Consider the following 14578-nt stretch of genomic DNA (forward strand, 5'->3'; position numbering starts at 1 on the left):
TCAAAATATATTATATACTATATATATATTAAATACTAATAAATCATATTACATAATATATATTGAATATATATATAATTTTATAGTCTTTCAAAGCATTTTTTTCTCATCTTTTTGTTGTCTGTGTTTTGGTGTCCTCAGCTCTGTCTCCTGGCTTAGTTTCCTACTTTCTTCCATCCCATTTGTCTCACCTCAGACTGGGAATGGGGTCCTGGAGCTTCTTGTCTCTGCCTAGTTCCCTCCTCCTCTCTGGGGTGTTGCATCCTCAGCAGGCAGGCCCATTGTGGGGCCCCAAGGTGGGGGATGGTTGAAGCACAGGACTGAGGGTGCCCCAAAGCCACTTACTCAACCCATTAGTGAGGAGCAGAATAGGGTTCAGGTCCAAGATGGGGCCTCCCTAGTTTAGGGTGTAGCCACTTCCCTCCACCATGCAGGCTCTAGCCTTGAGCCAATCTAGTAATAGGGTGTGTCCTCCAGTGGCGACTATGACAGACCAACAGGTCCACTTGGTTCATTTTGTGGTTGGTTCTGCCTCTTTCCAGCTAAGCCATTGACTTGCTTCCAACCTGACCCCACTTCTCCACTGAAATAGCTGTCTCTGAAGTCACCAGAGATCATCATGCCTAGCTCTCCTTCCAATGGGTATCTCATCTTTCATGGTCTCTCAGTGGCATTAACCCCTCATGACCACTGATTCTGTTGGCAGCCCTTGCTTTTCTTGGCTTCCAAGATGCCCTACTCTTATATTCTTCTATGTGGACCTCTTCAACACTTCTACCTGGAACTAAATGTTGGCCTGTCCCGGGTTTCAACCCTAGGTCTCTCTTATCTCTCTGTACTCTCTCTTCGTCTGAGCTCATCTGCATCCTGGCATCAGTAATCACATTCTTTTGCCCCCATCCAATCCATTGCCAAGTCGTGTCAGTTCCTCTCCGATCTTGAATTTATCCACTTCTCTCTGCCAGCGCCACCACCTTAGGTTACTGCACTGTTCTGCTCTTGGTACATCTAATATTGCCCCTCTTCAAACCCCCTTCAAAGGCAGGTTACCATTCGATACTGTGGTGCCATAGTACCAGAGGAACCCATTCTTTGAACCCTTCACATTGCTCTCAGGGTAAAGAGGGTTCTAGGCCCAGTATGGCTGGGTCTTTGTCAGCCCCTCCAGCTCCCCAGCAGCATGACCCCACCTCCCTCTCTCTGCTCCAGCCACACCTGATGGACAAACATCTCTCAATGCTCTGAGCAGACCCTCTTCCCTCCCACCCCAGGCCTTTGCACTCTCCCTCCCCCAGAACATTCTCTCTTCCCCTCCCCTCGTCGGATCTCAGCTCAGTCATCACCTCCTCAAGGAAGCCCTCCTGACCTCCCAGCTCAGGCCTAATCCTCCCCCATTACATGCCTCCATGGGACTGTGTACTTCTCCAGTGTTGCAGCTGCAGTTGCACGTGTTTTATGTGCTTTGATGTGATTCTTGGCTTCTTCTTCATCAGTGCCTCATCCCATTGTGCCCCACTAGTTCCACGAGCAACCACCAGGTCTGTTTCCTTCACCATCCTATCCCTACTTTCAACACAGACTCTGAAACATAGGAAGTTCTCAATTAATAATTGTTGAATGAATGAATAAACAGATGAATGAATGAATCTGGTCATGTTTTGAGCGTTCCCTGTGACTTTGGGAAAGTTACTTTACCTTTCGATGCTGAATACCTCACCTGGGAACCTGTCCCAATGGGCTGAAGAGATGGTGGAGCCAGACCACCATCCGGGAGATGCTGACAGGTCTAAAGTATCACACAGGGAGAGGGGATATCCTTAGTAAGAGTCACAGTGGGCACGTGAGACCTAGCAGAAGAAACCACAGGTCAGTGGAGAGAAGCCAGAATGGAATCAGGAAAACCCAGAGTCTGGCCCACAGCCCCTGATTCCCTGTGTGACCTCGGGGGAGTCGCTGCCCCTCTCTGAGTCTTGGCCTTCCCATGGCCAGGATATAAGGCTTGGCCTCCACGCTGTCGCAGGCTTGCCAGGCTGGTTTGTGCTCTGGCCTGGGAAACAGACTCAGTTCCTTAGAGGCAACAAGAGCCCCAGTTGTACTGCCCAACAGATTCCACACCCAGGTCTGCTGGGTTAGTGGCCAGGCCCAGGGTCTCCCCCGAGTGGTCTGGGCCTGGCTCAAGGCTCTGGGGCCTGAGAAGTGCCCAGCACCTGCCTCCCAGCTTGGCACAGAGAGACTTGTCTGTCAGAGCACAGCAGGGATCAGGAAGGCAGTGGCCCTGACAGGTGGGGAGTACCCCAGCAGGCAGAGTGTGGAGAAGGGGCCAGCCAGGAGACGGCCTGTGGGGTTCTGACCCTTGGCCAAAGGCTGGATGGCTGGGCTGCCAGTTGGCAGCTGCTTCTCTGACTGCCTGCTGCCCAGAGCTAATGAGCAGGGACAGAGCCAGTACTGGGAGGGGAAGGGCTGCTTCCTTTCTTGGATAAGCCTGAGAGCCCTGACCCTGGCCCCAGACTGAGCCTGACCCTGGCGACTAACTGAAGAAGATATTGAAAGTAGGGCAGTTTTGTCAGGGGTCCTAGTAAGAAAGGAAGGTTAAAGAAGGTTATATTTTTCAAGTGTCTACCAGATACCTGTCAAATGCACTAGGGGTGTGTGTGTGTGTGTGTGTGTGTGTGTGTGTGTGTGATATCATTTAATCATCACTCCGTCCCATGAACTAGATAACATTGTCCTCATTTTATACATGAGGTTACTAAGGCTCAGAGCATTTTTGTGACTTGCCCATGTCCTCATTTTATACATGAGGTTACTAAGGCTCAGAACATTTTTGTGACTTGCCCAAAGTCACAGAGCTAGTGGGTACCCAATCCAGGATCCAGGATTCCAAAACCCAAAAGCTCTTTCCACCTCACTCTCTGCCTTGATCTTCACATAGCTGTTGCCCTTGGAAGGGGATGTTGGCATCAGGGTCCTAACCCAGACTTGCAGAGAAGATCCAGTGACCAGTCTGAAGACCCCTCCTGGGACCTGCCTGCTCACACTTTCCCTTATTTGGCTGTGGGCCTTGGCCAAGGGCCCCAGAGGGCAGGAATTTGGGTGAAGTAGGTGGAGGTCCGGTATGAACCACAGGTGGCCTGGGAGATTCTCTCAGCTGCCAGAGGGTTGGACTCGCAAAAATAACAATAACACTCACAGTGACAGTGGTCATGGGACAGCACCAGGAGTGAAAAGCAGCCCCCATTTGCTGGTGAGTCCCACACTGAGCTCACTCAGAGCCTGGGTCTCCAGGCACTCTGGCTCTAATAAAGCAGCCCTGGGAGGCAGGTTGCATTAGCCCCATGTGATAGCCAAGGAGGCCAAGGCCCAGGGCAGTGAAGGCACTTGACGAAGATCACATGGCTGGCCAGTGGGAGTGGAGCAGATGAAGATGACTGTCCCCATCTGACAACCGGCCACTTGCTCTGGCAGAGGCCAAGCCTCCTTCCTTCCCAGCAGGATGCCTGTGGGAGAAGCCACGTGGTAGAGAAGGCCCTGAGAATCCTGGGTCTTATCTTCCATGCAGGGCCTCCTGCCTACGGCGTGGCCTGACCTACCTGCACCTGTTCCAAATGACGTCAGTCCCTTGAGGCTCAGAGCCTCAGAATTTTTGTTCAGTGAGAACGTCCCCATGTCCCAGGGCTATAAACACAGCTGTCATCAGTGCTTAAAAGGAGGCTGGCCCGAGACCCCCAGCCAGACTGAAGCCGCAGGATTCTTTCCAGATGTTCCCCCATCACCTCTGCCAAGGGCCCCTGAGGTCTTCTCATGCCGAAACATTTATTCAAACCCCCAAAGCCTGAGCTCTCTACCAGGACTGCTGGAATCCTGGAGGAGCAGCCCAAAAGGACAATGCTTACCAAAAGAAGCAAGTATTAGCGGGGAGATTTCAGGAAATGAGGCAAGCCAGTGGGGGCCTTCCTGGTGTCCTCATTGCATTAGACATAGGCTGTCTGGTCTGCTTATTTCTGAGCATGGACAAAGCTGCTGCTGACGGGGTTCCTCCTCCCTCCCAGGACACCATGAGCAGCCAGGAGGCTTGGTGCCCCCTCCAGGCTCGGTCTGGCTTCGCTCTGCCCTTGCCTGGCCCCTACGGGCTTCAGGGTCACATGCCCCATGGTCTAGCATCTATCGAAGAGAGAGGGAGGCCACTGGCCAGGGAGCCGGTGTTCGGGTTCCAATTCAGCTCCTTCTGCCCTTGTGCTCTCCCCATATCTGTCTGTTCCCATCCCTACACACACAGTGAGATTCCACAGAAGGAATGGCCAGGGATGGCACGGTCAGTGCCTTCAAGGCCCAAGCCAGTTAATAAACACTGAAGTCAGCCGGGTGTATGATGCAGTAGAGAGCTGAATCCACTGGCAAACTTGAGGGCATTGGCTCATTGAGAGCAGCCCCCAGGCACCCCCGCTGATTTCTGCCAAGGAGGGAGGAATGCAGGCTTGGGTTATCGGTGCTCTCAATTTTTCAAGAGAAGCCAGAAATCCAGATTGTTATGTGAAATCAACCACTTTTTACGGGCAGAACGAACACCTCTTCTCGGCTGGATCTGAGTCTCACCTCCTTGTCTTCCCCTCCTGAACCCTCAGCCGGCTCAGACTCAACCTCCACAGCCAGCTTCACCGACTGTCCTCCTCTCCCAGGGGCCAGATACTTCCCCACGGCTGCTCATCATTTATAGGAGTCTGAGAGGCAGCCCCCCTTCTTGAAGCCCCTCCTTTCTTTGCTTCCAGGACACTCCCATCCTGATTCCCCCTCCTCTCTCTGCCCACTCCTCTGTGGGCTCCTTTCTCCCTGTGCCCTGTGAATGCCCGTGCTCCCGCTCAGTCCCCGACTCTCCCCTGGATCTCTACTCTCCTGGGAGATCTCCCTCACCCCCGGCTACCCACCCCAACCCCTATTCTGAAGGCTCCAGAATGTCTAGATCCAGCTCAGGCCTTTCTCCTAAGCTCCAGCCCCTGGGCCCACCGGTGAGTGTACACTCCACCCCAGACTCAGCCTTCCCCAAACTGGCCTTCTCGTCCATCCAGAAACCTGTGAGTTACGGAGAGCGATTATCGGGAGGAGCTGAGCTGAGAGATTTTTAAAGGATGATCCTGCACAGTCAGCAGGCAGCACAGCCGGGACTCAGACCCACAACCCATGCGCCTGAGCGCTAATCCAGTCTGCCTGGCCCGGGAACGCTCCGAAGGCTGAGCGGTGGTTTTATCTCTGGGCAGGGCAGGCTGTGGCCTCCTCCTTCCCTGCTCCCGCCAAGGTAGAGTTAGAGGTGCGGCTCGCCCCGAGGGAGGGGAGGGAGTGGTGGCCCCCATCAGCCCCTCTTCCTCCCCCCCTTCTCTCATTTTCTGGCTTCCCAGGCAGCCCCAGGGCCTGTGGAGAGTGCCGTGTGCATGCTGCGGCGTTCTGTGGATGTTCAAAAGCAGGGCCTGCGCGGCCGGACCGTGACTACAGCTGCGGGCAATCAGGGTGGTCAGTGTGGCCAGGAGGACCAGACCCAGGATCCAGCCGCAGGGCCCCGGGCGGGGACAGAGAGGCCAGGACCCAGGCTGGACCGAGGGTCTCAAGGCCCCAAGGCCCCAGAATCTCAAGGGGCCCCAGTCCCCACAGCTGGGCTCTGCTTCCCTCCTTTTGAGGACATGTGTTTGGACTAGAATTTGGAATCTGAACCTTCCTCCCAGCCCAAGAGCTGCTTCCAGGGCGGTACTGAGGAGATGCCACCGTTTAAAGCGGGGTCCCAGCAGTCCGGACTGGGGGCTGGCCTAGCAGAGCTGGAGAGGAGGGACTACCTCTGTCTCCACGTGGTTTTCCAAGGGTCTGTCACCCCTTCCTTCACTCAGCAAACACTTGCTGGGTCCCACTGTGCCCAGCCTGGGAGCCGGGAACAGCTACAGCAGGACAAGGCAAATCCCTGTCCTCCAGGAGCTCACAGTCTAGTGGGAGGAGGGGAGCGGTGGTAGACACTGCTCACTTGTCCTACGCCCACAGTCTCCCAAGGCAGAAGGCAGCTGAGCAGGTTCCAGGCCCGAGAACTTGGGTACCAGGACCCCTCAGGGAGGCTGTCTCTTGGAAGGGGGCAGGAGGTTGGGCTCTGCGTCTCAAGTCATTCTTCTGAGGTTGGGAAGTTCACCTGTATGTCTGCCCACATTCCTCCTGCTCTAAAGCTGCATCCATGAGAAAGGGGATACTCAGAAGAGGGGATGTTCAGAGTGACCTATCAAGAAGAATTCCAAGTCATGGTGGATCTCACAGGGTTGTCCCACCCAGGGCTGTCCCCTGTCAAGGGGACTGTCCTTCCATCCCCTAGGGCTATGGTGTTGACTGACAGCTGGACCCTCTCTCCTCCGCCTCAGAAGATGGCTCCCAGGTCCCCCCACCAAGCTAGGCCACAGGGTAGGCCACAGCTAGATATTCAAAAGGCTGGCAGATGGCACAGGCAGGGGCCCTTCTTGGCCCCGTACCATCTCCTGCCTCAACAGAGAAAAGAAGGGCTCTCTGGAAAACAAGGAAATTCTCCCCTGGAGAGGATAAAGGATGTGACAGTGCCTGACAGACTGGGGCTTGAGTCTGACTTTGGACCAGTCACAAAGCTCTGTGGGCTCTGGTTTTCCCCTGGACCATATGGAAAGACTACCCTTGCCCTGCTGCCTTTCTGAGATGCCATGCGGAGGGGTGCCTGTTGACCAGAAGGGGCTCCCCTGAGAACAGCAGGACTATTTCAGATGATGTGTGGGTAGAGATGTGGGGAGCATTCTGGGTTTTACAGAAAGATTTTTCCCTTTGCCAGAGTGCTCATCTCAGAGTTTCTTGGAATGTGCCGTTTCTGATTTCTAGAGCAGTCCCCGCTCCCTGCAGGAAAGTGCAGGGGAGGAGCCACACCCATGTGGTTGCGGAGATGGCTGGCCTCCGGTTTACACCCCCGTTACACCTCAGTTCTCTAAATTGAGGCCCGCCTGTAGTGGTGTAGCACCATCAACAATTAGTGATGGTTCATTTGAGTCCAATTAATAAATGAAACCCAGGATGAGAGCCCATCACTTTGCTGAGAATAGCAGCCCCGCTCATGCCTTTAAGTGGCAGCCTCCCAAGAGCTCAAAACCCACAAGGACCAGATGCACTGGGGGCTGGGGAGAGGCAATCATGGAGTGGGGGGGTGCCATGGATGGGCTGTTGTCTGGTGAAGTGGGAGAGGCGAGAGAAGGGAGCTTCAGACCAGACACTCCCTGCCTCAGATCTCAGCTCCTCCTTCATGGAGCCTCAGGCCGCATCTTCTTGCCCAGCTATGCCCAGCTATCCTCTGGCCTTGTGACGGCCAGGGGTTTTCCCTCCTGCCTGTCTGGCCTCAGAGGATGACGCGTTTCGGTGTGGAGAGAAGGGGCTGGAGAGGGAATGAGGTAAGGGAGGACCACAAGCCTCGCTTTCCTCTCTGACTACTCCAACCCATGCTCCCAACCCACCCACCCTAGATGGACCAGCCAGCCCCTCCCCAGAGCTGCCCATGGCCCCTCTGAGCCTCAGGCTCTATCCTCCGACTGGGAAGGTCCTCCTTTCCATCTATTCAAACCCTGCTTCCTCCAGGAAACATTCTTTCCCTGGTCCAGCCCAGGCAGGGTCAGCAACACAAGAATCCAGCCTTTGACCAGCCTGTTCAGATGACCATCTCTGCAGAGGCCAAGTCTCCTATCTTGTCCCTGTTGCACAAGGCTGGGCCTCTGGGGGAGGAGGAGGTCGTGGGGTTTTTCTGTGCCTTCCAGGGATAGAGGTAGGCCTGTGACCTGGGAGTCTGGATGCCTCTTAGACTTCAGGAGGATGAGGGAGGCTGGCCTTCCTGGCTCAGAGACCTGCATGGAGGGTCCAGGTAGAGCGGAATTGCCCTGCCTCCTCAGGACAGGATAAGGCCCAATCATGACACACCAGCATCTGGCTGGCAGGAATCTTTTTTTTTTTTTTTTTTAAATATCTTTATTGGAGTATAATTGCTTTACAATGGTGTGTTAGTTTCTGCTTTATAACAAAGTGAATCAGCTATACATATACATATATCCTCATATCTCTTCCCTCTTGCGTCTCCCTCCCTCCCACCCTCCCTATCCCACCCCTCTAGGTGGTCACAAAGCACCGAGCTGATCTCCCTGTGCTAGGCCTGCAGGAATCTTAATCTGAACCTGTTCCCCCACCTCCCTCTAAGTTTCCCTGTGAGAGAGCAGCAGGGCTGTGGAGGACAGGTCAAAAGGTCACAAGACCTCTTGTTCTGCCACCCATCCACCTAAATGTTCTGCCCTCCGTCATATCCTTCTCTATCTACCCAACCACCTCTTTCCCCAGGGCTTCTGGGAATATCCCTCTGGTCTTTCAGGATTCAGGAGCCTGCCCAGCCAGGACCCCAGCAGCCAGAACAGACCCAAATTGGGGTGCTCCCCTTTCCCATGATCTCCCAGGGGCTGCCCTGGGATTGGCTCTCAGGACAAGACAGGTGGCCTGCATCCTTCCAAAGCCCTGCCCAGGAGGAGGCCAGACCTTGACAGTTGTTCGTGCTCTGATGCTTTGAGGAATGTGGAAGACCAAGAGGACGGGCAGAGCAGGAGGTGGGCTTAGAGACCACGGAGGCAGCTTGAGGGCTGGTAGACTGGGGGCTGGGTACAGAGATCGGGTACAGTGTGGCACACAAACCTCTCTGGGGCATCCTGTGCATGTGTATGTGTGTGTATGTCCGCACATATCCGTGCACGCACATATGCGCTTGTAATGGGGGAGGGGAAGAAGAGGAGTGAGGGGAGACGTCCTGGACACAGGGACAGTGGCACACAGGTTCCACCCGTGAGGTGTGTGCCCTAGGGGGCATTCAGAGGACAGTGGAGGGTGGGGAGTACCTCAGGAGCTTGCCCTCTTTCTCCATCAACATCCTGTGCGTTTCCAGTGCTCACCTCCACTCACCGCCGCAGCCCCTGGGAACCAGACAACATGTTCCCCTTAGTTCTGACCTCACAGAAGGAAAGCCGAGTCCTTCTCCCCTCCCACTCACAGCTGTGCTCGGGCCTGGCTGGAGTTTGTCAAACATACACGCACCCCTCCAGTGCCCTGAGGGGTGGGCGGGGTTGAGGCGGGGGTTGCATTGCCTGCACCTTTGGACCCAGGACTACCGCACTGTGCCTCTGAGCCCAACCCCGGTTCCATCCTGGGGTGGCTGCCCTGCTCCCACGGCTGGAATAAGTCTGAGCCTCAGGACAGCGGGCAGCACCTGGCAGCTCCTCCCGGGCCCCTGCTGGAGCCAGGCCAGGGCTTTAGGGACAGGGAGGGAGGATCTCAGGCTTGCAGGCGGCTCTGTGGAGGCAGGTCCCAGAGAGGCCCCCTGGGTTCTGAGACTGCACTGGGAGACCCGAGCTCCATCAGAGGCCTGGGGGACCCTAGAACTCAGCTTCTCTTGTGCCAGCAAAGGGCACAGAATGGGGGCTGAGAGCAGGGAGTGAGCTGCTTCCCTTCTCCAATTCTGTGAGGAATCAGAGGCCCCTCTAGCTCTCGTTTCTAGAATAGCATCAAGGCCCAGAGGAGTCAGCTGTGCCAGGAAAAGCCATTACTCTGACAGCCTCCCTCCACCTGCTAAAAGCCTCCCTCTTTCCCCTGGGGCCTCACCCCTACAGAGTTATTTCTTCCCTGCTCACCTAGCCCTGTCCGACCTCTGTGGTGTGTGTTGAGAGAAGTGCTTGCTTAACTCTTTCTATGCCTGAGCGAAGTCAGCACCAGCAGCCTCCCTTAGCCTTGTCCATTGCCCTTCCCTGTCTCTTTCCACCTGGAATTCCTCCTGCCAGATGCCCAGGGGAGGGGACAAGGGGCTGAAGACATCAGGAGAGTGGAAGACAGGCTGGCAAGTTGGGGTCCTGGGTTCCAACCTGAATTGTGTCACTGCACTGCTGCGACTTAAGTCCATCGCTCACCCCCGAGTCTGTCCTCTCCTTGCACCGGGAAGCCCCCAGGGATGCAAACACCACGTGCCCTGCAGGAGCAAGCTTGCTGTTCGGGTGTAGAAGGTCTGACATCCTCCTCACATGCATCATTGCAACAGTCTCCGCTTAGTGCTTCTGCCTTTCTGCTGCGCTCTGCCCTCTGTCCTCTGTGGAGCCCAGTTCCTGCTTCCCAGAGGAAGGGAGGTGTGGAGAATGAGCAGAGCAGGTGGAATGGGAGCTGGTGGGAGGCTGCTGAGAGCTCTGAGGCCTCTGACCTTGGGGGCGGCTGTCAGAGGGGGAACCAGAGCAGAGTGGCAGGTGGAGGGGTCCAGGTCGCACCCCTCTGTTAGCAGAGGTCACAGAGCTGGGAGGAAGGGACCTGAGGAGCGTGGGCAGGCTGGGCTCCATCACCCGCCAACCTCACTGCCTTGTTCTCTCCAGCCTGGCGGCCTCCCGCACAGCCCTGGGCCAGAGGGACCCGCTTTGCAGGCGTGGGGAGGTGATGCCTGTGTCTGGGTGGGCACCGAGTCTGGTGGGCTCCATCACTCCGGCTCTCTGGGCAGCACACCCCTTCTCACCTCAGCCCTCCCTCAGTGCATCCCTTTCCCCTTCACGCTGCCCTCAGTCAGGTGGCTTTGGACACACCCAGGTTGTTTTGTATCACAAATGAGGGGATAACATGAATGGGGCCTTCTGTGTGCCAGAGCTTAACATGCTTTCTTCCCAGTCCTTATAACCAACCCTCGGAGGGAGGTACTACTTACAGAAGAGGAAACTGAGGCTCAGAGAGGGGAGGGGACCTGGCCAGAAGAGAACTGTGGGCTGGAAACCAGTCAGTGTGACTCCAAAGCCTGTACTCTTTCTGTGTATTCTCTGCTGTGACTTACCTTACCTCTGCCTCTGCCAGAGACCTCCAGTTGCAGACCCAGAGCTGGGGATCAAGATAGGGAGACACCAGACCTGGGGCAATTAAAATTATTATTATTATTACTACTACTACTATTATTATTATTAACACTCTCATGGTATCTAACAATGTCTCAGGTACTTTACACATATTAATTCATTTCATGCCCGCAACAACCCTGCATTACCGTCCCCATTTCACAGATGAAGGAAGTAAAGCACAGCGAGGTTATGAACCTCGCCCAAAGTCACACAGCTACTTAAGAGTTAGAGCTGGGATTTGGAACCCAAGTGGTCTAACTCCGGGGACCCCGTTGTCATCATCACCATGTCGTACTGCCTCTCAGTTGAAGCAGAGGGGAATCCTAAGTTGACCCCTGGAGCTTGGATACAGGACTCCCACAAGAATGGGTGTCCACAGGAGTAGGGCTGTAATGATTAGAAGGAAAGATCCAGGCCACTGTGTCACTCAAGTCAAGAGGAGAGAGGGAGCAGTGAGGGCCAGGGGGTCCCAGAGGGCTTCCTGGAAGAGAGGAACAGGCTGGGCTGGGAAGGATCAAGGCTGGGGCTGCTAACACATGGGGCACATTGGCTCTGAGCTTCTGGGCCGACTCGCCTGCCCCACACTCTCTTTGGGGGCATCTGGGGGTGGGGGCCAAGGGCTGGCGTGGACGCCATTTCTGCTTCCCACCCTGGGGTGCCATTTGTGCACGACGCTTCTCCCCCCCGGGTGTGTGGTGTGGCTCCCCCTGCCAAGGCGCTCTGAGATGAGTCCTCACCCATGATTGCTGCAGTTAATGCAGCAGCACCGCTTACAGCCCTGATATAATAACCTCCTCAACAGAAGAAGCATTAACTCTCTCACTGAACTGTTTGATGGCTCAGGATCTCAGGGACACATCCCAGATACCTGTGGGATGTGCTGGGATGCAGAAGGCCCAAGCTCCCACCTCGCCTGGGACAGCCTGACCCTGCAGGACCTTGAGGGCTTGCAGGCCTGAAACCCCTCACCACCCCCTGCCCTGCCCCATGCCCAGCTCCCAAGTGCCCTGCCCGGGGCCCTGCACACAGTGGCCGCCGCAGAAGACGGTGGCGCGTGTGTACCCCACTGAAAAGGTTCGGAGCCGGGTAGCTGGGCCAGAAGCTTGGGGAGATGAAAGTTAAAGGAGAGATCAGCCAGGTGGGCACTGCACAGCTGCCCTGTCCAGAGGCCTCCTCCCACCAACCCACCAAACAGAACCTCGAGAAGAGGATCAAGATGGGGAATGTGCACTCAGGCGCCTGCTGGGAAGCCCTGACCTGGCAGGGGGCAGGAAGTCAGACAGGCGAGGTGTCTACCTCCTCTTCCACCCCCACCCTCATCCTCTGGTGCCTTGGTCACCCGGGCAGGCAGGGCAGCCGAGGAGAGAGGCCTGGCGTTCCCTGGGCCTGGGATGACATGAGTGTCTCTGCCTGAGAGGGAGCGCTTCATGCCCCGTCCGCTCTTCGCTCAGATTTATGGACGGTGGGGTCTGAGAGCGGGGAGCAGCAGGCAGGGCACCCTCCCTGTGACTCAGCCTGCCCGCCCCCGCCCCCCTCCGCCAGGAAAACCACATCGGAGGAAGCGAAGAACCAGAGTTCCAAGGCAGTCACATCTGTGCCCTCGGAGCCCAGCAAAGCCCCCATCGGGGGGGACACGGTCAAAGTGGAGATCCAAGCTGAGGATGCGGGGCATGAAGGTGAGGCGGTGAGGGGGCAGGTGGAGCTTAGGAGGGGTGCAGGGCAGAGCCAGCCTCCCTCTCAATGCAGCTGGAAGCCACCTGAACGTCTCCCTGGGCTCAGTTAGAAGCACTTTAAAGGAAAAAAATCATAATGCTGTCACGCCTCATTTCCCCAGCCTGCTCGAAAAATGAGTTGTTCCACATAAATGAATTTTCCAGACAATGAAAGCTTATCTATTTTACGACCATTGTTATTATTTTCATGGTTGTTATTACCACCGTCTCCCACTGCAATGGCACATTACAGCTTCCTGGCACGTCCCCATGCACTGCTCATTGGATCACCCCTCCCAAGAGGAGCGGTGCTGCTCCCATTGCTCAGGTGAGAACACTGAGGTCCAGGGAACTTATATCACAGGCTCAACTCAAGTCATCAGCAAGTGGGGGAACCTAGGATCAGCATTCCTTGCTCTCAGTATAGCTCCTGAGCTCTAGCTGCTTCCCTAGAATGGCTTCACATCCTGCCTAGTCCTCCCCGGGAACTGCCCACTGTCAGACAGTAGTGTGTCTGTGCTTCCAAAGTCGGGGGCTGCTGTCATAGAAACTGCCTAATTGTTCTCACTCCTCCACCCCAGAAGCCTTTCCAGTCCCTGTGTTTTGGCAAATTCTGACACTGCAGGCAATTTAAGGTACCAGTGTACACACATACGTGGGCACACTTGTGTTTTCCACACCGGGGGCCCACCTGCTTTCCACTCTCAGGTGAGAACTCAAGCCGGGCACACAGGAATATTGGCTGGCTGATGGCAGGACAGCTGTGGGTACCGGCATCAGGCAGTCAGCATAGACTCGCAGGTGCCCGTGATGTCTCTGGTCGTATCTAGTCAGAAGAGCCTCAGACTCCCATCTTGCAAGCGACACACCTCAGATGACATGCTTTACCTCTGCCCTTGAAACTCTTGCCAGGGACTTAGACAGAGCTCCCTGTCTACCTCACAAAGAGCAGAAAGCCAGCTGCTAAAGACGGTGGAAAATGAGAGAGAAAAGGGGTGAAGAGGAGCATCGGTAAAAGGAGAAGAAGCTAGTTCTAGGTCAAGCCCGAGGATTTTCTTCTGCCTGTAAAGGGATGGGTGGAGCTGTTGAGAAAATGTGGAAAACGAGGAGAAATTGACCTAGGATCTCATGCAAATGCTCGTGCGTGCCTGTGTGTGAATGCCTGCATGCTGGTTCATGTGCATGTGTGAACATTGTGTGAGTGTGTGAGTATGTGCTTGTGACTATGCCTACAGGCACGCATGTCTGTGTGTCTTGTATGGTGCGTGCATTCACATGTCTGGCTGTAACAGTGTGTTACGTGTGCACCTAGATTTACCTGGGAGCTGATATGTGCCTGTTGGTACCTAAGTGTGTGTAGTTTGTGTGTGTGTATACATCTATGTGGCTGACAGGAAGTTAGGGGTTGTGATGAGTGGACCAGGGCTGTGATCCTGTCCTGGGCTCTACACATCTGGGGTGATTACCGGAAGGGGCGTGATGAGTCAGTGGCCTTGGGGCCCATCTGTGTAGCAGAGAGGGAAGCAGGACTCACTGCAAGAAGGACAGGAGGGTGGGGAGGCCTCATGGGCAAGCAGAGAATATGGGCAGGAGGCTCTTTGCAGATTGAAGTAGCTGGATGCTTGTTAGAACCTGGTTGGAACCGGTTGCTGTGGTGATATCTGCGGTGGAGGGTGGGGGAGATGGGGACCAGACCAAGAGGTGGGGGAAGGGCAGGAGGTAGCTCGAGGATGTGTTAATGAAAAGCAAAGGGGAGTTGCAGGCCCTGTGTCAGGGCTAAAGCAGGCTGGTGGCAGAAATGGCTCGCTGGCCGCACAAAGGGAGCTGTAGGACGCCGGAGGGGCACAATGCCCAGAGGAGAAGCTGATGAAGCGTGTTTGTAGCATGGAGACAGGAACAGGGAGGAATGGCTGTCCGTTCCCTCCAGTGACAGCTCATCTGTATGGC

General features: G+C 55.4%; 1 protein-coding gene across 1 annotated transcript in view; it reads left to right on the top strand.

Moving 5' to 3' along the window:
- Positions 1 to 14578, top strand: part of CCDC33 (coiled-coil domain containing 33) — a 116113-nt gene that overhangs the window by 26456 nt on the left and 75079 nt on the right. Inside the window, 4 exon segments of the mRNA XM_068541939.1 lie at positions 4861 to 5069; positions 5391 to 5630; positions 11915 to 11966; positions 12371 to 12595. Coding sequence (XP_068398040.1) covers positions 4861 to 5069; positions 5391 to 5630; positions 11915 to 11966; positions 12371 to 12595 — 726 coding nt within the window.

Source organism: Eschrichtius robustus, chromosome 1 (assembly GCF_028021215.1).
Source record: "Eschrichtius robustus isolate mEscRob2 chromosome 1, mEscRob2.pri, whole genome shotgun sequence".
NCBI classification, from domain to species: domain Eukaryota; kingdom Metazoa; phylum Chordata; class Mammalia; order Artiodactyla; family Eschrichtiidae; genus Eschrichtius; species Eschrichtius robustus.